Raw genomic sequence first — 27,308 nt, 5'->3', positions numbered from 1 at the left:
CTGTTGGCAGAGATACATGGAGGCATATGTGGTCACCACATTGGCGCAAGAGCACTTGCCGGCAAAGCATTCCGGCAAGGTTTCTTTTGGCCGACAGCCCTCCAAGATGCAACTGCACAAGTAACCAAGTGTGAAGCGTGCCAGTTCCATTCCAAGCAGATACACCAACCAGCTCAAGCTCTCCAGACGATCCCTTTATCCTGGCCATTTTCGGTCTGGGGGCTCGACATCCTCGGCCCCTTTCCCCGAGCAGTCGGGGGCTTTGAGTACTTGTACGTTGCAATCGACAAGTTCACAAAGTGGCCGGAAGTGGAAGCAGTGAGGAAGGTGACAGCACAGTCAGCAGTCAAGTTCTTCAGGTCGATTGTCTGCCGCTTCGGGATCCCTAACAGGATAATCACCGACAACGGTACGCAATTCATGAGCCGCACCTTCATGCAGTACGTCCAAGATCTTGGCGCCAAGGTCTGCTTCGCTTCTGTTGCTCACCCGAGAAGCAACGGTCAAGCGGAGAGGGCAAATGCTGAAGTGCTGCGTGGGCTCAAGACCAGGACTTTCGACAGGCTGCACAAGTGCGGAAGAAACTGGATCGAGGAGCTGCTGGTGGTTCTTTGGTCGATCAGGACGACCCCAAATCGAGCCACTGGCCAGACACCTTTCGCTCTAGTCTATGGAGCAGAGGCAGTTCTCCCCACGGAACTCGTATACGGGTCACCTCGAGTGCTCGCTTATGATGAGCTTGAGCAAGAGCAGCTGCGACAAGATGACGCGCTGCTCCTTGAGGAAGACCGTCTTCAGGCTGCTGTACGAGCTGCTCGCTACCAGCAAGCTTTGCGCCGCTGCCATAGCCGCAAACTTAACACCAGAAATCTCGAGGAAGGCGACCTTGTTCTTCGGCGTGTTCAGTCCGCTAAGAATTCCAACAAGTTGACGCCGAAGTGGGAAGGCCCTTACCGGGTGAAACGAGTCACTAGGCCTGGCGCTGTCCGCCTTGAGACCGAAGATAGCATTCCGGTGAGCAATTCCTGGAACATTGAGCATCTTCGTAAGTTTTACCCGTAAGGCGCGGTTGCCGGAACCTGTTCCGGCAACTACCTTTTGTACAAGTCTTGCCGCTGTTGCATGTAATCCTTTGTACAAAGCCGGGCGCAGACCCCGTGCATAAGTAAAGCTCATATGCTCCGCGCATCTTGTCAATTTCATGCTTTCTATTTTTTTTGCATATGTGATCTGACACTTTGTGCAGCATCTACTCCCCGGTAAGCAATAACGAGCCATAGGGCTCCATATCTTTATTTTTTCCTCTTTCTTTTTTCTCAAGGAAAGGAAGGTTCCCTCGCCCACAAGTTTGCCGGGGGGAAAGGAGAAGATAATGGTATGGACCAGGCGTTGTTCAAGAAAGTTTCACCTTACCGGGAAGCAAACAACAGAAAAGCTAAGTTGCCAAAGTTTGAGCAATAAGATTTTTAAATTTTTTAAGTTATCTCCATTGAACGACCGCACTTTGTATGGAAAACCTGTGTGCGGAGGAACCAACTCGTAGCTAGTTGCGCCCTTACTTTGTTTCGAGTCCGCTCAACAACTTAAGTGAGCTGCAACTAGTTGCGACAAGGTTTCTTGTCGGTAGCGGCACCGCCAGCAGGCTGCTGACGTCCCGCACTCGGCGCTCGCGGCTAAGGTGCCTGCACCGGCAAGTTCCCTAAAAGCGTAGGGCAAAAACATACAAAGGGAGGAATCAAGTAAAGGGAATAACATTGCAATCATTACCCGGAATAGAGTTATATTACAAGATAGCTTGTCGCGGCTCTAACAGATTGTTCTCATAACATGACCAGCAGCGACAAGAAAAGAAGAAAACGGGCGGCCTAGTCTATGTGATCGCCCTCAATCCTCTTGATCCCGCTCACCTTGTCCACAATGGGTGCAACAAGGGTCTTGAGCGCCTCCAGATCAGCATCCGGCGGCAGGGTCTTGAGGACGTTGGTGAGGTTGAGGCCCGGGTTGCGGAAGGCCACCTTCACCAACACCTTTTGAAGAGCTCCCGCGCAGATCTTGCGCGACTCGTCGGCCAGCTGCTTTGGGATCTTCTCCCGGAGCCGCTGGAGGGCCGTCGCCACGCCTTTGAAGAACAAGGTGAGCTTGGCGCTGGGTTGGAGGTTCTCATCAGAGGGATACCCGAGATCCCCCACCCCCAGCTGCGCCAGCTCCCTGTCAATATCTGCGGCAGCACTCACGAGACTCTCCGTCCAGTGCTCCACATTCTCCCTAAAAGCATTCTAGGCGGTGGCAGCACTCGCCAGCAGCGCCTTGTCGGCCTTGATCTCCTCCTTCAAGGCCACCTCCTGCTCCCTGGCGCCGCTCAGCGTCTTGGTCAAAGTGGTCAGCTTCAACTCAAGATCTATGTTGGAATCCTTGGCGGCGCTGAGCTCCTTGCCCTTCTCGGCAAGACGAGCATGCAGCTCTGAATGGCTGTAGGCGTCCTTCTCCCTCTCACGCTTGAGCGCGGCAAGCTCCTCACCGCTCGCCTTGAGATCGGCCTCCAGCTCCTTCTTGGCGGCCTCGGCGGCTGTGGCAGCATCCTCCGCTTGCTTGAGGGCTCCGCTGAATGTTCGCTCGCGCACGGCAAGCGCCTCCTCGTGGGCTTCAAGGTTGACCTTCCGCTGCACCAGCTCGCCCTCCTGTGCAGACAGCTTTTCAGCAGCAAGCCGCCGTTGCTCTTCGACTTCAGCCTTCTCGAGGAAGAAGGCCTTCTGCTCTTCGGCGAGTTGCTCCCGCTCCTCTGCCAGGGACTGGAGAGCTTCCTGGTTGAGGCCCCGGAGCTCCTCCGCGCGCTTCTCGATGTCCGCTCCCGCCTTCGCGACAAGCGTCTCGCGGGATTCCAGCTTGGCTTGCCGTGCGCGGTAGAGCAACAATAGCTTTCGCAGCAGCCGCTCCTCCTCAGGCTCGCCGCTGCTGCTGCTCGGCGCATCAACTAGCGTCAGCCCAGCGGAGGCGAGCACCTCTCCATCAAAGCTCTCTCCCTCGACCGGCGCCCTGGAGCTTGACGCCCAGGGGAGGTTGATGAAGACGCCATCACCGGCCTTCAAGTAGACGCCTGGCTGGGGCTCTTCGGAGCCTGGCGCTGCGGCAGCGGCGGACGGGTCGGCGGTTGACGTAGCGCCTGGCGCTCCTGCGGCCTTAGGGCCGTCAGTGCGATCGCCAGACCCCTCGCCAGCTGCTGCGGGTGCAGCTTTGGCTGCCTCGTCGCCGGCGGGATCATCAGCTTCGGCTGCTTCTCCAGTGGCAGCGGCGTCGTTGGCAGCAACCTCGGTCTCCATTGGCTCCGCAGTAGATGGGTCTGATGGCTGGAAAGGTGAGAAAAGTCAAGCAAATATCCAAAAAGAAGAAGAACCCAAGGGAAGTTTTGAAGCAAGAGGATTACCTGTACCGGGTTCTGCAGTCGTGATCTCCGCCGCTGGAGGGCCGCTGGTGCTGTCCCTTGCCGGAGAACTCTCCCTTGCCGGAGACTTCTCCCTTGCCGGAGAACTCTCCCTTGCCGGAGGACTCTCCCTTGGCATTTCGGGGGCGGCCTCCGGGCACTCCTGGTGGGGCTGCTCTGCTCCTACACAAACCAACAGTCAGATGTCAGCAAAGAAAGAGTATCCATGCGCGCCTAACAGCGGAAAGTGAACCATATACTTACGCTGGGGGCTGCTCTGGAGAACAGCTGCCGGGTCCGGCAAGGTTGTCTCGGACGCACCCCCTGCTGTCGCGGTGGGTTCGTCCTCGATGATAATCACCGGGACCTTGGCCCTCTTCGCTGCTCTCTGGGCCAGAGTCCTAAAAAGGAATAAGTTCAGAGTAAAGCAAATGAGATACAAGACAAAACAGCAAGAATTGAAGAACTACAAGTACAAAAAGAGAATCTTACTCTTCTTCTTCCTCGTCGGAGCTAAACGCGGAGAAGTCGAAGTCCGGCTCACGTCCGGCGCGAGGAGGCGGAGGAGTAGTTTCCCTTGGCCGCTTGGCGGGAACAGTGGCGGTGGTCTGAGACGACCTCGCTCCGGCTGCCTCCGTGGCGTGAGAAGCGGCAGGAGCAGAAGCGGTGGTCCAGGTGGACCCCGCTCCAGTTGCCGCAGCAGTGTGAGGTGCTCCCGCGGTAACAGTGCTTGCTGCGGTGGAGCGTGTCGCGCGGCGCGGCGGCTGTTGACTCGCTCACCGCTCTGCTACGTCCCCGGCCTTGCGGAGACGCCCTCTTGGTGGGGATGGAGGCTCTGCTTGCGGCGAGCCGCCTGAAGATGAGGAGGAAGAGGAGTTGATCTCCAGCGAGCCGCTCGTATCCTCGGCGGGCTCGTTCGACTCGATGCCATGCCCGACAAGTTCTTTCTCACCGATGGGCTCCTCTCGCTCGGCACGGCTTGCCGCCTCTGCTGCATTTGGCTCCTCCATGGTGAATCCAAATTCGCCCGCGGCTGCGGCTACCGCCGCCTCTTCCAGCCTAGTGGCGATGCGTGTCATCTCCGCATCAGTGGTGTCGCAGGTGAGGCCATCCTTTTCGTCGGAGCGGACCGGCACTTCTACCAAGCCGTCAAAAAACTCCTGCACGACGTTGTCTGTAGGCTCTTGCCAAGTTGGGACAATTCCATGTGAATCGCACAGCGGCATCATTGCACGGATGCGGTCGAGCGCGGAGTTGTTGCACAGCGGAACGACACCCTGCGGCAACCTGAACACTTGGGGATGTTGAGGGTCGTACTTGAACAACTCCTGGAGCATCGCATTAAGCTCCAGAACAGTGAAGTTGAAGTTGAGGCCCGGACGCAGCCTCATGATATCCGCCGCATTCTTGAATTCCCAGGCGGGTCTCCCCCGTTCCTGCAGGGGGGCGATGCGGCGACGAAGAAAATCTGCGCCAACAGCGCCTACAGTGAGCCCGGCAAGCCTGAGGCGTAGGATCCGGGTGACGGCAATCTTCAGCCTATCATCTTCCGGGGCCACGTCACTCCAATCGCTGCCGCGTGCTACTGGGGCTTGGCGTCGGGCGGTAAACAGCTGTGGGTTCTCCTCGTCAATCCAGCACCAGTCTGCTCTCCATTCCTCCCACTTGCCGCGGAACTCTCCCTCCAGATAAGTGTCCTTCTTGCCGGCCCTTGAGATCCAGGCGATTCCGCCGGATAAAGGCTCTCCTCTCTCTACTCGGGGCATAAAGAAGTGGCGAAAAAGGGCTACATTGGGATGGACTCCCACAAAGTTTTCGCAGAGATGTGCGAAAACTGCCATGGTCAGAACGACATTGGGGGTGAAGTCAAGGAGGTGGAACCCGTAGGTGTTCATAATATCGCAAAAAAACTCAGAGAAAGGCGGGCAAAGCCCGCATTAGAAGAACAAGGCGAAGAAGGGATATCCGTTTGGAGCCATTTTCCAAGCGGCGGCTGGAAGTACCTTCGTGCGCGGATGCGCTCGCGTCTCCGTCGACCAGAAGAGGTAGTAATTCTCCCTCAGCTCCCTCGCGGCGAGCTTGGGGGGGGGGGAGATTGCCCGCTCCTTTCGCAGCGCCGCAAGCCGCTGCGCCTCGGTTGACTTCACAACCTTCCCCTTGTCGGCTCTCGGAGCCATGGCGGAAGTGGTGGAGGAGGTCGACGGCATTGGTGGTGCTGGTGGCGATGGGAGGCGTGGCGCTGCTATCTTTCAGCTTTGGAAAGACGAGGGGGCAGCGGAGATTTCCGAGATTGGAGTAGCAACCGGCGAATGGGCGAACTACCCCTGTTTCCCATGCTTATAAAGAGGGAGGGGCGGACGTTCCGTCTTTCCGAATAAACAAACCACCCACGATCTCTCCCACGACGCCGCATTCAACGCGTGCCGTTCGGGGAGGGCGCGGTGGATACGGGGAGAGATACGGCGTAACCCAGGCCGCGCGTGCCCGTGCCCTGTTTTGGGCCTGGCCCAACAGCGCTCGGCACCGTGTATGGCCCAGGCCTGGGGGCTCCTGTCGGTGTACTAGAGTAGGGGTACCCTAGTATCCCGAACTTGTGCATGGGCAGTCGCAGCATCCCGCGGCAAGGCTTGCCGGGTGACCGCCAAGATCCTCCGTGGTTCCTTTCGAGCCATTCAAGAACAAAGTATCCAAGCCAAGGAGACAAGACCCCGGCAAGAGGAGCTTGCCGGGAAGGCCAACCAAGGCATCTCAAGGAACTTGCCGCGATGCACCACGCGTCCCGGCAAGGCCCGGTGAGCGACAAGCTCCCGGACACGACAAGACAACGACCGCAGCAAGGCGCTTGGCGCGGCAAGCCACCACTCTGTGCCCGCGATCCAGCACATCCACCAACGTGTCGCTCTGGGACCCTTCTAGGCGTACGTGGCGGGAGGCTGTGCAGCCAGCGGTGAGCGGTGGCAAGCGGCGCTGACAAGATAGCCATCATGGCGAGTGGTGGCGTCCCTGACGGTCCCTTTTGCACTATTTAGGCGACGCATACGGGCATTTAATGCCCTTGTCTCCTGCCGTCAGGGTTAGGTATGATACACTGTAGCGGGTAGCTGTACCAACCGCAACACCTTTCCATTTTTACCCTTGTCTACGTTGCCACCTGTCGGTGACCCCTTAAGCATATAAAAGGAGGCCCATGCGCAACGTAGGGAGGGAAAGAGAACACTCAGCCTCGGTCTCGTTAGCTGCTGAGGTGTACTGTAGCACTCCGCGCTCCCGAGCAAGAACTCAATACAAACCACAAAGCAGGAGTAGGGTTTTACGCATCCGTGCGGCCCAAACCTGGGTAAACTGCTCGTGTGCTTCGCCTCGATCCGCTCTTCGTGTGACCCTCGCCCCCGCCGAACCGAAAGGGACTCGGTCCGCCGGTCCCATAGGTGCTCGTGGATTAGTCCCCCGGCAACGGGGATGCCGGAACACGTCAACAAGAAAGAAGAACAAAACCGGTAATAGGAGCAAAGGTATAGTGAGCATGGTGATGACTCAAGAGGATACCGACGAACACCAAGTTTTGTAAAGTACCATGAAGCAAAGGGAACATCACATGAGAACCAAAGGTTCACTCAATATCATTCGTGTAATCATAGGGACAAATATGGATGTCCACGGTTCCGCTATCGGTCATTAAACAAAGGGGTTTTGTTCATGTCTATAGTTACCGAACCTACGGGTCACAAGCTTAAAGTAATCACGATATGCTGAGTGTTAATAGGACAGGAGTGATGAGAATATATTTTTGGAATTGTTTCATTAATATCTGGAATAGTTCCTATAGGTTCTGAAAGGGTTTCGGGGTCACCGGAAGGGTTTCGGTGAATATCAGGTAATACCGTGTATTACCGATTAATATATATATAGGTGAAAAATGTTTCCGGAGATGTTAAATCATATATATTATGCTCTGAAAATGTTTGTAACAAAAATATTTTTAATTTAATATGAACGGGCCAAATAAGGCCAAGAGATGGAGAAGGAGTTGGGCCACAAGGGCCCAACAAGGGAGGCGCCCCCTTTCCTAAGGGGGGCAAATCCTACTTGGAGGGGGAGTCCTTCTCCCCCTCCCTTGGCCGGCGCCTCAAGGGGGTTCTTTCCCCCTTGGTGGCATCCCCCTCTCCCCCCAATTCTATATATACTAGAGGATTTCCATCCTATGATAACATAAGTTTTGGAGCCTCCTCTAGTTGATCTAGTGCTCGTTCTAGTTGGTCCTAGTTGACGAATTAGAGCGAGCCCTAGCCACCTCTAATAAACTCATAATTAGAAGCCCTGTGTGGTTCTAATCTCCTTCCTCTAATTCTCTAGCGATGATTAGCTCTGGACGGCGAAGAGTTGCTGGATCGTGGAGACCATACGCTTGCAACCAAGTTGAGAGGCCATGCTTTCAGTCTTCCGTTCGAGGGATCGTTCATGGGCGGTTCGCAGGATCATCATCAACATTCGAGGGACTTCTAGTACGATCTACACCGACTCGTATACTACCGCTGCACTCCCGGAGTGTGTAACGATCATTGATCACAACCCGTTATGCATCTTCATATTGTTCTTGGGTGTTCGTAGGGCAATATTTTTTATTTCTACTACATTTTTCAATAAATTGGCCTTCGGAGCATGAATGATTCCAATTCATTAGTAGTTAGTAAGCGGTTTGGACTGGGATCTGATTGCTTGTATCTGCGTTGGTATTTCCCCGAAGAGGAGAGCATGATGCAACATAGCAACGGTAAGTATTTCCGTCAGTTATGAAGCCAAGGTTATCAATCCAGTAGGAGAACCAAGCAACACTATGTAAACGGTACCTGCACAAAAATAACAAATACTTGCAACCGAATGCGTAAGAGGGGTTGTCAATCCCTCCTCGGTATTGAGATAGATTAAATTGTATGAGATTGGATAAATAGATCTAGCGAAAACACAAAATAAAATAAAGAAAGAAAAAGTGCAGCAAGGTATTTTTGAGTTTTTGGAATAATATATCTGAAAACAATATGATAGAAAATAGACCCAAGGGTCGTAGATTTCACTAGTGGCTTCTCTCGAGAAAATAGCATACGATGGGTAAACAAATTACTATTGGGCAATTGATAGAAGAGCAAATAATTATGACGATATCCAAGGCAATGATCATGTATATAGGCATCATGTCCAGGATTAGTAGACCGACTCCTGCCTGCATCTACTACTATTACTCCACACATCGACCACTATCAAGCATGCATCTAGTGTATTAAGTTCATGGAGAAATGGAATAATGCAATAAGAACGATGACATGATGTTGACAAGATATATTCATGTAGGAATAGACCCCGTCTTTTTATCCTTAATAGCAACGATACATGAGTGCCTCGCTACCCCTTCTGTCACTGGGTGAGGACATTGCAAGATCAAACCCAGCACAAAGCACCTCTTTCCATTGCAAGAAAAATCAATCTAGTTGGCCAAACCAAACCAAAGTTTCGGAGAAGAAATACGAGGCTATAATAATCATGCATATAGGAGATCAAAGAAGACTCAAATAATATTCATAGATAGAACTGATCATAAACTCGCAATTCATCGGATCCCAACAAACATACCACAAAAAGTCATTACATCTAATAGATCTCCAAGAACATCGAGGAGACCATTCTATAGATAATCAAAAAGAGAGAAGAAGCCATCTAGCTACCGTCTACGGACCCGTAGGTCTGTGGTAAACTACTTACGCATCATCGGAGGAGCACCAATGAGGATGATGAACCCCTATGTGATCGTGTTCCCCTCCGGCAAGGTGCCAGAATAGGGCTCTAGATTGGATCTCATGGTTATGGAACTTGTGGCGACTGGAATTGTTTTTCGTCGACTCCCTTAGGGTTTCTGGAATATTTGAGTATTTGTAGAGCTGAGAGGCAGTGAAAAGAACCTCTGTGGGCCCCACTACCCATCAGGGCACCAGGGCCTCTGGTGCGCCCAGGTGGGTAGTGGGCCCCATGAGCCTTCCCTCGTGCACTTCCTTGGCTCCCAAGTTGTCTTCTAGGCAGAAAAAATCCCCAAAAAGTTTTGTTGCGTTTGGACTCCATTTGATACGAATATTCTATGAAGTAAAAAACAAGCAAAAAATAACAACTGGCACTAGGCACTATGTCAATAGGTTAGTCCCAAAAAATGATATAAAGTTGCTATAAAATGAATATACAACATCCAAGAATGATAATATAACAGCATGGAATAATCAAAAATTATAGATACGTTGGAGACGTATCAAGATCCTTGGGATCTTGGGGTTTCAGAATGTCCCCTTTTAGAACATGCCACCCTGTAAATATTTCCCCTTCTCAATGAAAAGACAGTGCTCCTATTGGTTCCTCAAAAAAATTGATTCACATCCTCACTATATCAAGACCACATTTTTTGGCAATGATGCACTAATTGTTGCTTCTGTGGTAATGAAGAGTCGATTTAACATTATTTCTTCATTGTCCACCTGTCAAGCTACTTTGATGCTATGGCTATATAGCTTTTAATCAACCTTAGCCGACGATGTGCATCCCAAGTTGAAGTCTTAGATCAATGTGGCAATTTTTGTTTTACTTTGGAACATTTGAAAGCTCATAATGATTGTATTTTAATAGAACGAATGCTCCAAAAAATACATGTTATTTTCAAGGCCACCAGCTAGATTCATGCATGGCCTTACTTCAGAGGGAGGAGGAGCAGGATCCCATGGTCTTTGCGTTCAAACAGGTGGACATGATCGATTGGGGTTCATTGAACTGATTTGGTTGTCAGATTATTATGATTTGTGATGCATGATACTCTTTTCCCCCACATATTTTCTATTGCCCTTCGAGCAGTCGTATTTGGGGTTTTTGCTGTTGGACTATTTTAAATTTAGATGAACTATGAGATAATAAATAATGCTTCTGCTTCTATACACCACTCATGATTGAGTCACTGTGTAGATTAAAACAATACTCTTTGGATGACAGATCATGATGGTCTAGTAGTTGACTTTAAAGGAGAATTTGGTTACCGGTTCGGGCCCAAGTTTTTCTCGACGTGCGTATTTTACTTTTTCCTTTCTAATAAAATTGTAGCAATGCCTGTTATTCTTCATGTTTCACGTAGTATGACCTCACGTTGTGAACTTTGTATGGTGCCATCCACGCTCTGCTGGGAGGCTGGGACAGGGTCCTCAACAGCTACTTGCAGTACTATGATTGTCATGTTCAAGTGCAGTGGGTCGCTAGGGCATTCCGCGTTTGTATTAGCAAAAGTGCAATGTGGCGACGAGGTTACTGAGCCATTCATCATTCACCAGTAGTCCATCCCATCCTCAACCCCTCTCATCATTGAGAAGGTATGCATTGCACTTGGATACTCCAACCGCCAATCAGATGGTGCGGACATCGATCAATGCATCACATGAACAAGCATTTATTATCCTTTGTGATTACCGACGGCTCTGTAGTAACATTTATAGTTTTGAGGGTTTCTGAAGGTGAAATAATCTTCACAACCCGCAAACATCTTATTTCATGCAAGGAGGCGCTTAAAATGAAAGTATGCACAATATCTAAAGGAGTTTGATACGTCTCAAATGTATCTATAATTATTTATTGTTAAAATATATTATATTATCATTCTTACATGCTTTTACCATCATTTTGTATTATTTTTAGGTCTAACATATTAATTTAGTGCCCAGTGCCCGTTATTTTCTGCTTGTTTTTCGTTTTACACAAAATCTATACCTACAAATGTCCAAACACGAAAAAAAAATTGATGATTCTTTCTGGAACATAAGAGAACCTAGAAGTTTCGGGAGGAGACCAGAAGATGGACGAGGGCCCCACAAGCCCAGGGGCGCGACTTACCCATTGGCCGCGCCATCTAGGCTTATGGGGCCCTTGCTACTCCGTTTGATCTAATTCCTAGCCTATAAATTCACATGTATTAAAAACCCTTGGAGCGAGAATTGAAACAATTTTACTGTCGGCGCAAACCTATGCTCCGACGCAATATCATCTAGAGCCCTATTTTGACACTCTGCCGGAGGGGAGGGTCATTGGGAAGGCCATCTTCACCAACCCTGTTGCCTCCGTGATGATGTGCGAGTAGTTTTTTCGGGACCTATGGGTCCATGGTAGTATCTAGATCTCTCTCTCTCTCTCTCTCTCTCTCTCTCTCTTGTTCTTCAATACAATGATCTCTTCGGATATCAATCAGATTTAACTATTGTGGTGTGTTTGTTGGGATCCAATGAATTGTGGATTTATGATCAGATTGTTCACTGAATTTATTTGAATCTCTTGAAGTTTCTTTGATGCATAATTAAATAGTTATATGCTTTTCAATCTATGAGTCTTCTCCTGCGAAGATGGATGAGTAGTTATTTAGAGGGAGTGGTGTGTGGTAGTGGGTTCAATCTTGCAGTGCTCTAATCTAGTGACAAAAAGGACGAAGACATGTATTGTATTGTTTCTACTAAGAATAAAATGATGGGGTTAATCTTATTGCTAGGTTTCCTCATGTCTACATTATGCCATCTTGCTTATTGTGTTACTTTGTTTCCTTGGCACTTAATACTTTGATATGCATGCTAGATAACGATCTTGGGGTGGAGTAATAGTAGTAGACGTCATTAAGTTTAATAGTCTACTTATCACAGATGTAAAGCCTATGTGTGAATATGCCATCAATGATCAGAGTTATAATTTGTGATGTCCTATCAATTTCCCAATAGTAATTTGTTATCATGCCACTACATGCTTTATAGATAGATGCCACTAGTGAATCTATGGCCCCGGGGTCTATTTTTCATCAGTACATAAACTCCTACAAAAATTGCTCTTTTACTTTCGTGCCGCTTTTCCCTATCACTATTTGCTTTTAATCTTGTAACTAGGAAGAACAAGGGAATTGACAACCTCCGTGGCATTGGTGAGTCCAAGTAATTCATTTGTTTGTGTGGAGGTACTCCTAATGTTGTTAGCTTAGTGATTCCTACTGGTTTGATAGACTTTGGTTCTTAACTGAGGGAAATACTTTCTCTGTTGTGCTACATCACCCTTCATATTCGGGGAATCCCAACAACTCCAACAGGAGTAGTAGAGTCTCCCTCACGCTAAATGGATCCAGCTCCCCTGATAATTGAATCTGATTATTTGGAGGCCATAAACTTGTTAAGGAATGAAGAACCTGATATATCAAAACATGATTTCTTCATTTAGGAGATCAAGCGCAAGCTAGAGGAAAGGGAATCTTGCATTACTCATGTTTGACGCAGACAAAATAATGTAAGACATTTGATGGCATCATGTGGTAGGGTGCAGTAGCGTACCACAATTTGGTGAGGCATGAGACCTTCAGGCGTCATCCCAATTGTGAAATCTAATGTGATCCACCCTGATGTGTAATACAATTATTTTCCTCACATAAAAATACCTACCTAGGTTGTGCACTCATGAAGAAGTATTGAACGCATTGGTTGAGGGTGTGCACCATTTGCAACCGAATTAATGGACAACTGCGGTCGCTTTGTCTTGTTGTAACAAACAATAAGTAGCAGCTAGAAAACTACTCCTGAAAGAAACGAAAAATAGCTAGGGGGCCACTGCATAATGTGTTGTGCCATGATTGAGGACATGTACAATGGTCGATAAGACCGACTTATTCTAAGCCTGGAGGGGGCTTTGGTACATTGTCCTTGCCTGGAAGCTCTTACCCCGTCTCGAGCCACACCTACGCCCGTTTGTTCGGTGCGTATGGGCGCCACTTGCCGCCAAGCTCCGTGGCCACCAAGTGGTCGATGACATGCTATGAAGGTAAAATTTTGAGTCTTTTCATTTGGGTCGATGTATTGTTTGGTGATTTCTTATGGCCATAGGTCCGGAGATGAATGTGCCTGAATTCTTGTCATCTTTGGATGACTCACACTGCTGGGAAACGTAGTAGAAAAAAATTTCCCTACGATCACAATCCCAAGAACACTATGAAGATGTGTTAGAGGTGTAGATCAGATCATAACCAACTTCAAGTTGCAGCAGAAGAAGAGTTGGTGTAGATAATTGATGAAGTCCGTTGAACTATTCACAAATGATCCCTCGAACCGAAGACCGAAAGCACGACCTCTCAACGGACTGCACATGTTTGGGCTTTGCGATCAGGCAACACTTCGTCGTCGAGAGATTAGTTGTCGCTGTCGCTGGAGAATTAGAGGGATAAGAAGAGAACCACATGGGGATTTTCTATTATGAGGATTAGAGATAACTAGGTCTAGCTATAATCTAGATCAAGTCTAAACTATACTAAAACTAGAGAACTAGAGGAGACTGCAAAACTTGTGTGTTCTCAATGGCTAAAATTCTCTAGTATATAGTTGAAGGGAGAGGGAGGGGCGCCATCAAGGGGAGGAAAACTCTTGCCTTTGTGCCGCCCTGAGGAGGAGGAGGAGTCCTGCTCCCACTCCTATTCGCCCCCCCCCTCTTGGCATCCTAAAAGGCTAAGGGGGGCGCCCCACTTCTCCATTGCTAGGCCTTTTAGTATTTTCTTTAGCCCATTCATATTAAATAAACTCTAAAAGATTCCTAGTCAATATTAGAACATTTTATTATTTATTTAATATCTTTGGAAACATTTCCACCTATATATCATTTCCCGGTATTACCCGGTATTCCCCAAAACTCTTCCGGAAACACCAAAATGTTTCAGTTTCTCTTAAAACAATTCCTTTTATTCCAGAAACTATTCTGAGAATATTTTCTCATATACCTCACTCCAGTAAGTCTCAACAGATTGTAATTCCCTTAAGCGTGTGACCTTGTAGGTTCGGTAAAACATAGACATGCATGAACGAAACTCTTTTCGTTCAACGATCTACAGGGAAACCGTGGACATCCATATTATGATTACACGAACAATATTTGAGCAAACCTTAGTTTATCATAGGATATTCCCTTTGCTTCATGATACTTTACAAAACCGAGGTGAGATATATCAGTATCCTCTTGAGTCATTCTCATGCTCATTATACCGGTCTCCTCGTTACCGATTTTGTTCTTCTTTCTCGCTGACATGTTCTGACATCCATGTGACCTAGTCACCTGTGTCTGGCAAGACAATAATGGATGTTGTCGCACCAGGAGGGCCCTAAGAATATCTCTCCATCATCTGAGGAGCAAATCCTACTCTTGAGATACTTAGCCCCTTGGCATACTTCTTGATAAACCTATAAGTTGTCATTATGATCATCGTGTTACAGATGACATTGGATCAACCCCAAAGTGTATGTTTCAGTATGAAATGACTACGATACTCTCATGGTCTAAGGAACTTGAGTATACATTAACTCTCTGTGTTATAACTCTAGACTTGTGAATCATCTCAAACTATAACAATCAAGTTGGGTCAATTCAGTATGATCATTCTACTAACATCATACCCTCAATGTTGTTGGGATCCTTGTTACACTAAACAAATGCCCATGATTAGGAAAACATAATCATCGCACAACACTTGAGCTGGTCCTAGAGGTGAGATTAGGAATCAGGCTTTAGAGTTTATCATTCCACACGTGCTTTTTAGTTTTCCTCCGGATCACATATTCAAGAACTATAGTAGTTATAGCATATAATATAAATTGTTAATCATAAACATGGAAATAAATAATAAAAATATTATTGCCTCTAGGGCATATTTCCAACACACACACACACACACACATACTTGGCCTTGATGATCTACACTGCAAAGAATCGGTGTTTTCTCAACTAGAAGAGGCCGAGGAGGATTATGATCCCGAAGTGGAGGACGATGAGGCCATGGAGGTTGATGATCCCATGGAGATAAAATCAAGCGAAAAGCCACCATCAAGGTCAAGGACACACAAGTATTGCCAAGATAAATATATTACTTTGTGTCACGCTTGGATGAACGTGTCGCGTGATGCATCAGTTGTCACGGATTAATCAAAAGACAAGTTTTGGGCTAGGATTGAAGAGTACTATAGCGCCTATGTGGAAGTCCCATCAAACTACACCCAAGGCTCTCTTGGGCACCATCCAAGACCAAGCAACCGATGGTCCAATTGTATTGGTCAGGTCAACCATGTGCCAACAAGTGGGGTGCAAATGTCGGGCAATGGACCTATCATCCTAGAGCTATATAAGGAACACAACAAGAAGAACGGTTGCAGGCCCTTCACATCACACCATTGCTACAAAGAACTTTGCAACAATTATAAGTGGATTGGGAGAAACTCCGAGACCACACCGAACGGTTAAGGATTAACATAGCTGTTGAAGAATATATAGAGGAGGGTGAAAATCCCAACAAGAGGTCGGATGGTAACAATATTAGAAAAGAAATGAAAAAGAGAGGAGACTTCGTCGGCACCTACAATGAAGAGCTCGTGGCCATGATTGAGGCCAAGCAAGCATTGGTAGACAAACACAAAGAAGAGAAGGCGCCAAGGTGGAATGAGCTCAACATGTTGGAGGACGAGAAATGGAGGTCGAAGGGCCGAGGAGAGGAAGTCTAAGCCGGAGGAGAGTAGGCTCGCACTCAAGGAGGAGAGGCTTGTGAAAGAGAAGAAGTCCAAAGGACGTGTTATCATGTTCCTGAACCCAAACACGATGGTTGCAACGGCAAAAAAATTGCATAGATCATCAACCAAATGAAGGTCTCTCTTTTGAACTGGTGGTCGTGGTCGTGTGGATACTGGTGTCCATGGAGATGGTGGTGGTGGACAAGGTGGTGATGGGGTTGGCAGCCGAGGAGATGGTGATGGACAAGGAGGTGATGGTGGCGGTGGTCGTACGGATGGTGGTGGACTTGGAGTTGGTGATTATGGAGGCCTTGAAGGTGGTCATGGTTTCTTTGATGATGATTGTGTTTGAGTTTGTGTTGCATGCCTTTGGTTGGGCTCGATCCACGACACAAGACATGCTATGTTGTGGTGATTTTGAATCTTGATTGAAGTGGTGCCTTTTGGATGAACTATATGCATGTTTTAATTTGAATTGATTGATGTGGTGCAACTACATGCGTGTTCATGGTTAATTGGTTGGGTGCGTTGGATTTGCTTCATTCGTGTGCAATTGTTCATTTTCCCTCCCACTTTCTTCTCTCGCCCGACCCGCTCCAGCAAGCGCACGTGCATGGGGATGGAGTGCAAAACCCTAGGTGCGCAGCCATCGTCGCTCCCACCTCACACTCCCCTCCCATCACCGACGCCAAAGCGCGCCGCCAAGCAATGCCCGGTTGACATAAGTGGTGGGGCAGGCTGATGTGGGGCAGCCTCCTTAGGCGGATGTGTGGCGCTGGGGGCGAGGTAGCAGCCTTGGTGATATTGGTGTGGAGGGTTGTTGGGTGGTGCGGTTCAGGACGATAGCGATGTTCAGTCAAATATCTCTCCATTACCCGATCTAGATCCAATGGCCCAACTAGCTTGTTCTTCCACCACCCTTCTTCTTCCCCTATGCAAAAACTAAAATGGAATAAAAAATGAATTCTCTAAGTAAAATGAGTTAGTGGCAACTATATTACCTTTAACGAAGAAAGGACATGGAAAAAATTTAAAAACTTGCACATACTTTACACATAAACTACATTCTTTTTAATATGCAAAGAGTATGCCAATAATAGTGAAATTATCTTATAATTCCATCTTTTGGACTCTAAAAATAAAATAAATAATAAAAATTGCACACAATTGGCACATAAATTGGCATTTTAATAATATGCAAGAATAAGCATATAATATGGAATTTCCCTAAAATTAGGACTTCTAAGAAGGAATGAATTAGTGGCATTGATATTACTCTTAAAAAGGAATAAAATGAAATAAAACTAATGCATAATCAAATCAAAATAATGATTTTTATTCTACGAAAGAGTGAATTCGTGGCAGTGATATTACCCTTTAAGAAGAAAGGAAATGAAGAAAAAACTAAAACAAAGTAACAAAAATATATGCATAGAATTTACGCAGAAATTGAGTTTTTTATAATATGCATGAATAAACATATAATAGTGGAATTTTCGCCAAAAGAAGTTTTGTACAAGGTAATGAATTAGTGGCACTAGTAATGAATCATGTGTGCTTTTATTATTCATACCTAAGATTAAGCATGCATAATAATGCTAGGTGTGTGCTAAATCTGGACTTTGAGGAATCGGTGGGTCAAATCGAAGAAAAACATGCAGCGGCAGAGATGCATAGTAGATAGGAACAACAACGAACATCAATATGCAGAGTGAAACGTAGGCGCACTATTGGTATTATCCTTAAAGAAAAAATAAAATAAAAACTAAATCAAAATCAAAATAAGAAGTTTTCTTATAAATAATGGATTCGTGGCATTTGTACTACCCTTTCAGAAGAAACAAAATGAAACAAAGAACTAAAACAAAATTAAAATAATGAAGTTTTCTAAGAAAGAATGAATTATCACTATTGATATTACCCTTTCAGAAGAAATAAAAATATAAATAAATAAATAATAATGATGTTTTCTAAGAAAGAATGAATAGGTGACATTGGTATTGCCTTTTCAGAAGAAAAAAAAACGTCCATACAACTTTGCACTGAGATTGCACTCTTTTAATATGCAAATATTAAGTATATAATAGTGCAATTTTCATACTCTGGCGTAATTCAAACACATACTGTATAGTATTACGTGTATACATTTTCACTCTCTAGTATGCAAAAATACCCGTGTGTAGGAAAAGGAAAAATCAAGTAAGAAACAAGAAAAAAGTTCTTTTCAGATTTTTTTAAAAAAGAGTAAAAGCAAAAACACATACAAACATAAACATGCAATATGTAACGGGCTTTAAGCCCTATAGCAAAATTGACTTACCCCAAACATTGGCAAGTCAAAAAATTCAGGCTAAGAAAAGATCGACTTACCCCAAACAGGGGTAAGTCAAAAATTCAGGCTAAGAAAAATTTGGCTTACCTCAAACATTGACAAGTCAAAATTCAGGCTAAGAAATTTTTGACCTATCCCAAAGAGGGGCAAGTCAAGAAAAAGGTTAAGAAAAGTTAACTTACCCCCAAACAGAGGCAAGTCAAAAATCAACTTAATTTCAAAAAAAAATCAACTTAAAAGTAGGGAAACAAAGCAAACAGCACAAATCTTGACAAAAGAATTAACGGTCAGAAAATTGACTTACCTATATTTAAAAACCAATCAACTTCCTATAGCTAAAGTAAAACGCAAAGCATATAGAACGAAAGTGCAAGGCAACTGGCAACGGCCTCCGACCCCGTGACACATGTGGTAAACAATCCAAATTACTTTCTTGGTTTTTAAATATAAATCATTTTAAGAGGTTTCAATATAAACTACATATGGGTGTATATACACGTATTTACGTGTAAATTCATTTTTTTGCTCTGTGCATAGTCCTAATTAAAATCCTTAAAAAAATTAGAAATGAAGGGAGTATAAAAAAATGGCAAGGGCCTCTCAACAAAAACAAAAACACACCGCCATGACGCCCCACATTGTCCGTACTTCGATTGACCTGCTTTTGGCGAAGGTGCGCTCCCGTTGCAGACGTGCGCCCTCTATCTTTACGTTCCAAAGTGCTGTTGAGCTGGTCCGCGCACGACCACGCCTCCCTCCCTTGGACTGTCCGCGAGTAAGCAGATCTGGCAGAACACCGGGAGCCCTCGCCAGCGCAACGGCCGCATTCGATAGCGCGAGCAAGCGCCTTTCGACCGACTAAAAATGGAGAAGGGGCCAAACAACCTTTGAGGATGCACTGCCGCAGTGTACCATGAAACGGACCGGGGATGCTCCGGGCAGGAATGCCGTGCGCGAGCGGGCGGTCTCTAGCCAATTTGCACGGCGCGTCCAATCTACAGCCGGATTTAACAAATACGATCCCTCAAACGTTTATGAACGTGTTCATTGACCAGTCACACCTCAAATCACATCGTACACATCTGTCTATTTCATATTCGATACACTATATTCATACTAAACCATGCAACGTTGATCAAATTACATAGATCATCAAATGGACATAGAAACGGACATAATCAACTACAATACGTTCACCAAAGATCAACAAATGGATGTTCAAAAGACCACCAAAGTTCATATAAACGACGAACAACTTTAAACTACATCTAAATACTTGAAATTAAGTTGAAGCGGATCTTCACCACTTCCTCGCCGGCCCTTTCCCCTTTCGGTCGCCGGCGCAACTGTAACCATCGGGGGAGAGGCGAGGTGGCCGGTCCGGAACTAGCTCCCGTGTCCACCTTGGACCTCTCGAGGGCAATGTGGCGGGCCAGCTCCTCGTCAATTTCGAGGTCAGAGTCACAGCGGCTGCGGCACTCGACATGGTCGCCGGAGTCGTCGGACTGGATCGAATCGGACAAATTGTAGGAGAGAAAAAGAGACGGAGCTAAAGCGAAGTGAGGTAGGGTTTTTGAATTGTGGATATTTGTGAGGATGGAATGAGGTCGGGGTGGGCCGGACTGACGTGTCGGACGCGCTCGGGCGCGTCTGGACAGCCTCATATCCGTCATATATTTGAGCTGGATATGAGAGCATCTACAGCGGGACCTCTTATGCCCGTCTCAAATGCCCGGGCAGGCCGTCCGGTCGTTGACCGGTCAAAAAAATTGACCCAATTGAACCTCTCAAACCACGGACAAATGCCTGGGCTGACCGGCACCCCTCATATCTAGCCAAAATATAGGACGGATATGGGGCGGAATGGGCATGCCCGGGCTTGTCCACCTCACAAGACCGGCCCACCACCAACCCCACAACTGTCCCACGAAAACCCCAATCCGGACGCCTCGCTCCTAACCCTAGCTCTCTCTCTCTCTCTCTCTATCTATCTCTCTCTCTCTCTCTCTCTCTCTCTCTCTCTCGATCCGTCCTCTCCTCTCCCTCTCCAATTCCAATCCCATCCACTACGATGTCCAGCTCCAACAGCGACTCCGGCTCCGAGCTCGACTACGAGGAGGAGATGGCCCTCCGCATTGCGTTGGAGCGGTCCAAGGTGGAGACTAGTGGCAGCTCCGGATCTAGAGCGTCCCCGCAACTCCCGCGCCGGCACAATACGGACGCCCGAGCTAGACCCTCCCGGCCTGCACCCGTGCTATCTCCTTCCCCTACCGGCCACTCCTCCACGCGGGCAGAGGTGGGTGCTAGTGCCCGTGTCACCGGCACACATGCACTCCAAAATCAAAGGCGTGCGCCACGCACCGCGAGAGGCAGCGTGCACGGGAGAGGGACGCTTTGGAGTAGTCCGCGCGCCGCCGCCACGAGATGGAGGCGGACCCCGACGAGGACGCGCGGCTCCTCGCATGGGTCTACCGTCGGTCCCTCACGATGGTGGAGACGGACGCTCGCCGCCTCTGACGAAAAAACGCCAAGGCTTTCTGCCTTGCTATTGAGCAGCCGGAGTGCGAGGCGAGGGAGGCAGCAACAAAGGCGACTCGGGTCGCCAAGTTTAAGCCGGAGTAGAACAGGGCGGTCCGTCGGATGAAGAAGCTCATCGTCCTCTCCGACTCCGACGACAAATGCACCTCCTCCTCGGATAACCAAGACCCTTCACCAGCCGCGGACGCCTACAGCTGCGCCGGCAACCGGAAGGGAAAAGGCTCGGCGAGGAATTGGTGACCCCCCCCCCCCCTCAATGTTTATTTCGTTTTTAGTTGTACAAGTTTATGAACTTGTCCGGTGACGAACTAAGATGGTCTTTTGGATGTGGCGAAGTTTGTTGATGTCCGTTTGCAAGTAATCTTGTGTTCGTGTGCAGCCGATTTTTGTTGTCTGTCGTTTGATCACGTAGAGTAGATCAATATTGCATGTGTAGTATGGATATAAGACGCCGGATATGAGATAGGCGGATGCAGAGTGGCAAATACGAGGTTGGCCCGGTCAATGCCCGTGGACGCGTCCGCGGGCGTTTGAGAGACCGAATTTGCCTATCGCATTTGGGAGGTCAAATAGACTGGACATTTGAGATCCGTTTAAGACGTTTGGCTGGATCGCATTTTCGTGACCAGACGCCTCGCCCGGCTAGTTTGAGACACCCAGCTGTAGATGCTCTCAGGCCGAACGGCAGTTGCATGCTGCTATGCTACTCGTGTTCTACGAGGCGCGCGCAAGCTGTTGGCGTTTGCCAATTGCCGCCGGCGGCGTCCACGGCCTCGGCCGGAGGCAACCGTGCAGTGCCGCGGCCCAGAGCTGTCTCGAAGCCGCCGGGCGACGCGTGTGACCCCGGCCGTCCGAGCTGGCCGCGACGGCGACGGGAACCAGATCCCTGGGAGGGCCCCGCCCTCTCGGCCGGGGAAGACAACACCTGGCACGCCCGATCTCCCGTAGATATGATGGGTACGAGCCCATGACGGACTGTGGCTGACGTGGGGGGTCCTGTAGAGTAGAGAGGAAGGCCTCGTACTGGCACGGACGCCGGGTGAATGTGCTGCGGCTGTTGCACCCAGCTGGCTGCCGCCCGGGGGGCCCGGGCGGCACCGAGGCCGTGCGTACGGCAGGGGCCAGGGCCACACGTGCCCCATCATCGCCGCCGTCTATTTTGAGCCTTATAATTCTCCAGCGAAAGAGCTCCATGATCTGATCCAAAAAGAAAAAATGGGGTACATACACACGTGCTACTTCTACTCTCAAGCTGTGTGTTCAATGCAGTATACTGTTTTATTCTTTTCTCGCGCATGTTAGTATCTCTGGATCCTCAATTTGATCAACAAAAAACGATTTACACATCACAAAAAGCATGCATTTACAAACTTGTTTTGAATATTGATTACCTTTATTCGCAAAAAGAAAGAATATTGATTACCTTTTATGTCATATAACTTATATTTTATTGGTCAAATTGACGATTTAGGAGTAAGTGCATGCATTGTAAACTAGAGTACTGGGAGTACAAGGTGCTACACCTTTGCATTACAGTGCACATTATTTGCCTATTCCTTTTTTTCAGGGAACTACATTTGGCTATTTTTATCCACCAATGAAACTTCATAAATCTTGCAACAGGGGATATTTTGCTCCGGAACTCTTGAGGGGCCAAATCACGTGATGTTTTATACTCCAACTTAGCAAATATCTCTGCTTTATTTCACCAATATGAATGGTGCGACAAGGTGTGGTGCGCTCAACCGGTTTGCTCAGAAAAGCAAAAAACCAGACACCAAGCCAGAGGAAAAAAAATCACCTACCCGGCACTAAATCAGGAAAAAAAACTATGGGGTTAAATATAGCAAGGTTTTGGCTAAATGGGGGTATAGATTGAGAATTTTACCAAAATGGGGTAAAATATGTCACAAAGCTCAAACTTGGGGTAAAAAAAATGGAAATAGCAGCTCTTTTATAAAACAAGCTGTCAAGGAATTTTGATCCGATCAGTCCAAAATACTTTTAGGAACCGCTCACGATTGAAGTTTCATAAAATTATCTCTTAATCTCATACTTGTGAACTAATCAATACCAAAACCAAGTACATGCTAATTACATCTTCATTGTATGCTTATGATCCATGTCCATATCATACGCTTAGTGCTCAATCTATCTTCCTTTCGGGTGGTTTATGAGAGAGACACTTTTAGTGAGGCTAAAGTTTATGTACATGTGATTAGCGAGGTGAAATTTTATTTGCATGTGATACTTTACATATGTTGGTGCATTTCTCATTTTCTATGTCACTGCACGTGTACACTTACTTGAAAAATACATTCTTAAGATGCTTGAGACTACCTTTTCGCATTTTACTTTACATAACTTATATCCGTTGTTCCCAAACTACTTTTATCTAGACGACTTTTTTTTTTGCGAAATTTTATCTAGACGACTTGGAGGCCTAGTTCTAGACGAAATTTTATCTAGACGACTTGGAGACCTAGTTCTAGACGAAATTTTATCTAGACGACTTGGAGGCCTAGTTTGTGGTGATTGAACTATGTTGTGATGCGCTTATTGTATGAACTATTGTAGAAAATTAGCCATAAATTCTTTTCAAGCAAACAAACATTAAAATAGGAAAAATCAAGTTAGAAAAACAAGATTATCGTAATCCACCAGAATACAAACACAATCGAATTGTCACAGTACATGCCATGCAAAATAGAAACTCTCCTGCTATGCCTTAATAAGAAAACCTTGTGTGAATGTGTGTGTATAAATACAAGATCGAAACAAACACCATCGACAATAAATCACATGCGAAATTTCTACTCCCGACACATGCCTAATCACCGTAGTGCATATCATTTGCATGTTAGAACCTATTACATCCCTTTAAATCCAACAAGTCCTAAAGTGACGAGTCAAATGTTAGCTGCCAACGATGTGCGTGCGTGTCTCATGCCAACATTTTGATAGTGGTAGTTCTCTGATTAGTCATGTTTGCCATAAAAAAAGTGTGAGCTCTTTCTTCTTCAAATAAATAAATAAAGTGTGAGTTCCCTCTTAAAGCTTACCCATGGCTTGGGCAACACTAGCTCTGCAAAGCATCAGTGGAAGCAACCTGTTTTTCTTTTGCCGGTGCTGAACTTGTAATGCAACTTGACTTTGGCTTTCACCATATATGAAGCTGTGGTTCCCTTGTTGCTCCAGAAAAATGCAGCAATGTAAGAAGAAAAGTTGTCCTCTTCACTTTGACATTTCACACCTAGAGCTGCCAGCCCAGCAGCCCAAGAGCCTCCAAATCGGCCTCTCGCTTTCCGGCCCCATCTATAAATACCGCGGCGAGGCCTTCCCACGCCCTCCACCATTCGAAAGATCCACCGAAGATTTTTCTCCTCACTCTCCTCGACCTCACAGCTCTCCGTCTCCCGATCTCCTCTGCCAGCAGCGCAGATTTACAGACACAAGCTAGCACACAGCAAGCTCAGAGCACCTCGCTGGTCTAAGTGATCCTTCTCAAGGATCATTTGGATGGCCTTCTTCCTCCTCCTCCTGTGCATCCTCATTTCTGTGGCCATCGTGTCCTACGCCCACCACGTAATCCGGCGGCAACGCCGGGGCCCGCAGGGCAGCGCTCGTGGCCGCCATGAGAAAGCCGCCCTCAAGCTGCCCCCTGGCTCCATGGGCCTGCCTTACATCGGCGAGACCCTCCAGCTCTACTCCCAGGACCCCAGCGTCTTCCTCTCCTCCAAGCAGAAGCGGTACGGCGAGATCTTCAAGACGCACCTCCTCGGCTGCCCGTGCGTGATGCTGGCGAGCCCGGAGGCGGCGCGCTTCGTGCTGGTGTCGCGGGCGCACCTCTTCAAGCCGACGTACCCGCGGAGCAAGGAGCGCCTCATCGGCCCCTCGGCGCTCTTCTTCCACCAGGGCGACTACCACCTCCGCCTCCGCAGGCTCGTCCAGGGCCCGCTCGGCCCCGAGGCCCTGCGCAAGCTCGTGCCGGACATCGAGGACGCCGTGCGGTCCACGCTCGCGGCCTGGGCGGACGGCGACGCCGCCAGCACTTTCCACGCCATGAAGAGGGTAAGCTATAGCTAGCTGCGCGCGTAGTTGTTGTCCGGGAGTGATGCCAGTGGCGTATGATATTAATCAGTGCATATTTTGTTTTCGTCAGCTCTCGTTCGACGTCGGCATCGTGACGATCTTCGGCGGGCGGCTGGACGAGCGGCGGAAGGAGGAGCTGAGGCGGAACTACGCCGTCGTGGAGAAAGGCTACAACTCCTTCCCCAACGGCTTCCCCGGGACGCTATACTACAAGGCGATCCAGGTAAGCAACCGACGAAAACCGTGCGCCTTCGTCACGTTCGTCGTGGTGTATACGTCTTTAACAGTATCAGCACAACAATACACATGAATGCCATGTAACGGAAAACCGCATGTAGGCGAGGCGGCGGCTGAACGGCGTGCTGAGCGACATCCTGCACGAGCGGAGGGAGCGTGGGGAGCCCGGCGACGACCTGCTCGGCTGCCTCATGCGGTCACGGGCAGGCGGCGGCGACGACGACGACGAGGAGGAGGGCGCGCTGCTGACGGACGAGCAGGTCGCCGACAACGTCATCGGCGTGCTGTTCGCGGCGCAGGACACGACGGCCAGCGTGCTCACCTGGATCGTCAAGTACCTCCACGACCGGCCGAAGCTGCTGGAGGCCGTCCGGGCGGAGCACGCGGCGATCCACGAGGCCAACGACGGCGGGAGGCGGCCGCTGACATGGGCGCAGACGAGGAGCATGACGCTGACGCACAGGGTGCGTGCCATACACTTCAAGGCTTACAGTCACATGTTTTTCTTGTGCCGTGCGGCTGCTGATCGATGTCGTCCGTCGTACGCGCGCGCAGGTGATTTTGGAGAGCCTGAGGATGGCGAGCATCATCTCCTTCACGTTCAGGGAGGCCGTGGCCGACGTGGAGTACAAAGGTACGTACGTACGCGACGCCTGGGCCATCACGTGCACAGCAGCTAGCTAAGCTAGGGTGGACGTGGCGCTACGTAGACGTGGCGTTACCGTGCATGGGATTTAATTCCGGACGGTGCGACGATGATGAGGACGATGGGACCTGACGTAAAATTTTGCCTGGCGTGCAGGGTTTCTTATCCCCAAGGGGTGGAAGGTGATGCCGCTCTTCAGGAACATCCATCACAGCCCGGACTACTTCCAGGATCCACAGAAGTTCGACCCTTCGAGATTCAAGGTACGTACGCGTCCCCCTCGCCGGAGTGCAACCTCGATGTGGATGCGTCCGGCCGAACTGAAAATCGTGACCTTCAAAAAAGGAGCAACCGAAAAATTGTTCCTTTCGATGCATTAAATCGTGTCCTTCATCGGTCAATACACTCCATTCATGAGTACGGCAGCAAATAGCCTGGTGAACACGGTGTTAAATACCACTTGAACACGGTTAAATCTTGACGACACATGCCCTATCTAGAATACTTGAATCCGCCTTTGTTTCCCAGATTAGTAAAACCAACTTTTTTACGGGGCCTCATTTTCTTGTGGTGGTAAAACCTGCAGGTGGCGCCGCGGCCGAGCACCTTCACGCCGTTCGGGAGCGGGGTGCACGCGTGCCCCGGGAACGAGCTGGCCAAGCTCGAGATGCTGGTGCTCATCCACCACCTCGTCACCGGCTACAGGTGCGTGCCCCCCTCTCCACACAGATCCTCGATATATCGCCGTTTGTCCGTGCGGACAGGAACGTCCCATGGCTGGCTGGTGCAGTGGCGCCAATTCACCGGGCCACCCTTCACCTGGCGCCCAGTTCCACGGCACGCATACTCCAACCATGCACCGATCGTGTCATGTCATGCCATGAAAGCCCGGGTGGTCCATGGCTGCCCGCCCTGCCTTGCACGTAGAGGCGCCTGCCTATGAGCTGTGCTGCCGCTGATCACTCGCTGCCATGGCGACAGCTGTGGAGTTGTACGTGTGCTAGATTTAGGTAGGAATGGGGGTGATGATTGATGCGTGTTGGTGCTTGGTTTTTGCAGGTGGGAGGTTGTTGGATCGAGCGACGACGTCGAGTACAGCCCATTCCCTGTTCCCCGCCATGGCCTGCTCGCCAGGTTACGGCGGGATGACAGCGTCTGCGTGGGTAGGAAGGGGTGCCCGACTGATGACGACTACGACGACGAAGACGAAGTGATAGTGTGATTAGTCAAGGTAGATAGCTAGAGGGCTCTTTTCTCCCTTTTTGTTGTTGTTGCTGTTGTTGTGGCATTCTTCTCTATGAAAATCATTAGAGAAGAAACAACAGCATGTTACTACTTTTTAGGAGGACGATGATCATGTACCATAGTGCTTATGTTGTCAATGATGTATTGTCATTGATACGCACATAAAATGACGCTTCCTTTTTTCCGAAATATTGCACTCTAGCCCCCCTACCACCACACTCGAAA

At 48.5% G+C, this 27,308-nt stretch overlaps 1 protein-coding gene across 1 annotated transcript; it reads left to right on the top strand.

Annotated features, from left to right (window-relative positions):
- Positions 1-24,229: 24,229 nt before the first annotated feature.
- LOC119301823 (abscisic acid 8'-hydroxylase 3-like) lies at positions 24,230-27,272 on the top strand. The gene is made up of 7 exons (XM_037578799.1): positions 24,230-24,934; positions 25,026-25,178; positions 25,294-25,656; positions 25,748-25,826; positions 25,995-26,101; positions 26,425-26,543; positions 26,898-27,272. Exons 1-7 carry the CDS (start codon positions 24,383-24,385, stop codon positions 27,058-27,060), a joined length of 1,536 nt encoding a protein of 511 aa, XP_037434696.1. The 5' UTR covers positions 24,230-24,382; the 3' UTR covers positions 27,061-27,272.
- The last annotated feature ends 36 nt before the right edge of the window (positions 27,273-27,308 follow it).

Source organism: Triticum dicoccoides, chromosome 5A (assembly GCF_002162155.2).
Source record: "Triticum dicoccoides isolate Atlit2015 ecotype Zavitan chromosome 5A, WEW_v2.0, whole genome shotgun sequence".
Classification (NCBI taxonomy): domain Eukaryota; kingdom Viridiplantae; phylum Streptophyta; class Magnoliopsida; order Poales; family Poaceae; genus Triticum; species Triticum dicoccoides.
This window is presented reverse-complemented; position numbering and strand designations above follow the sequence as displayed.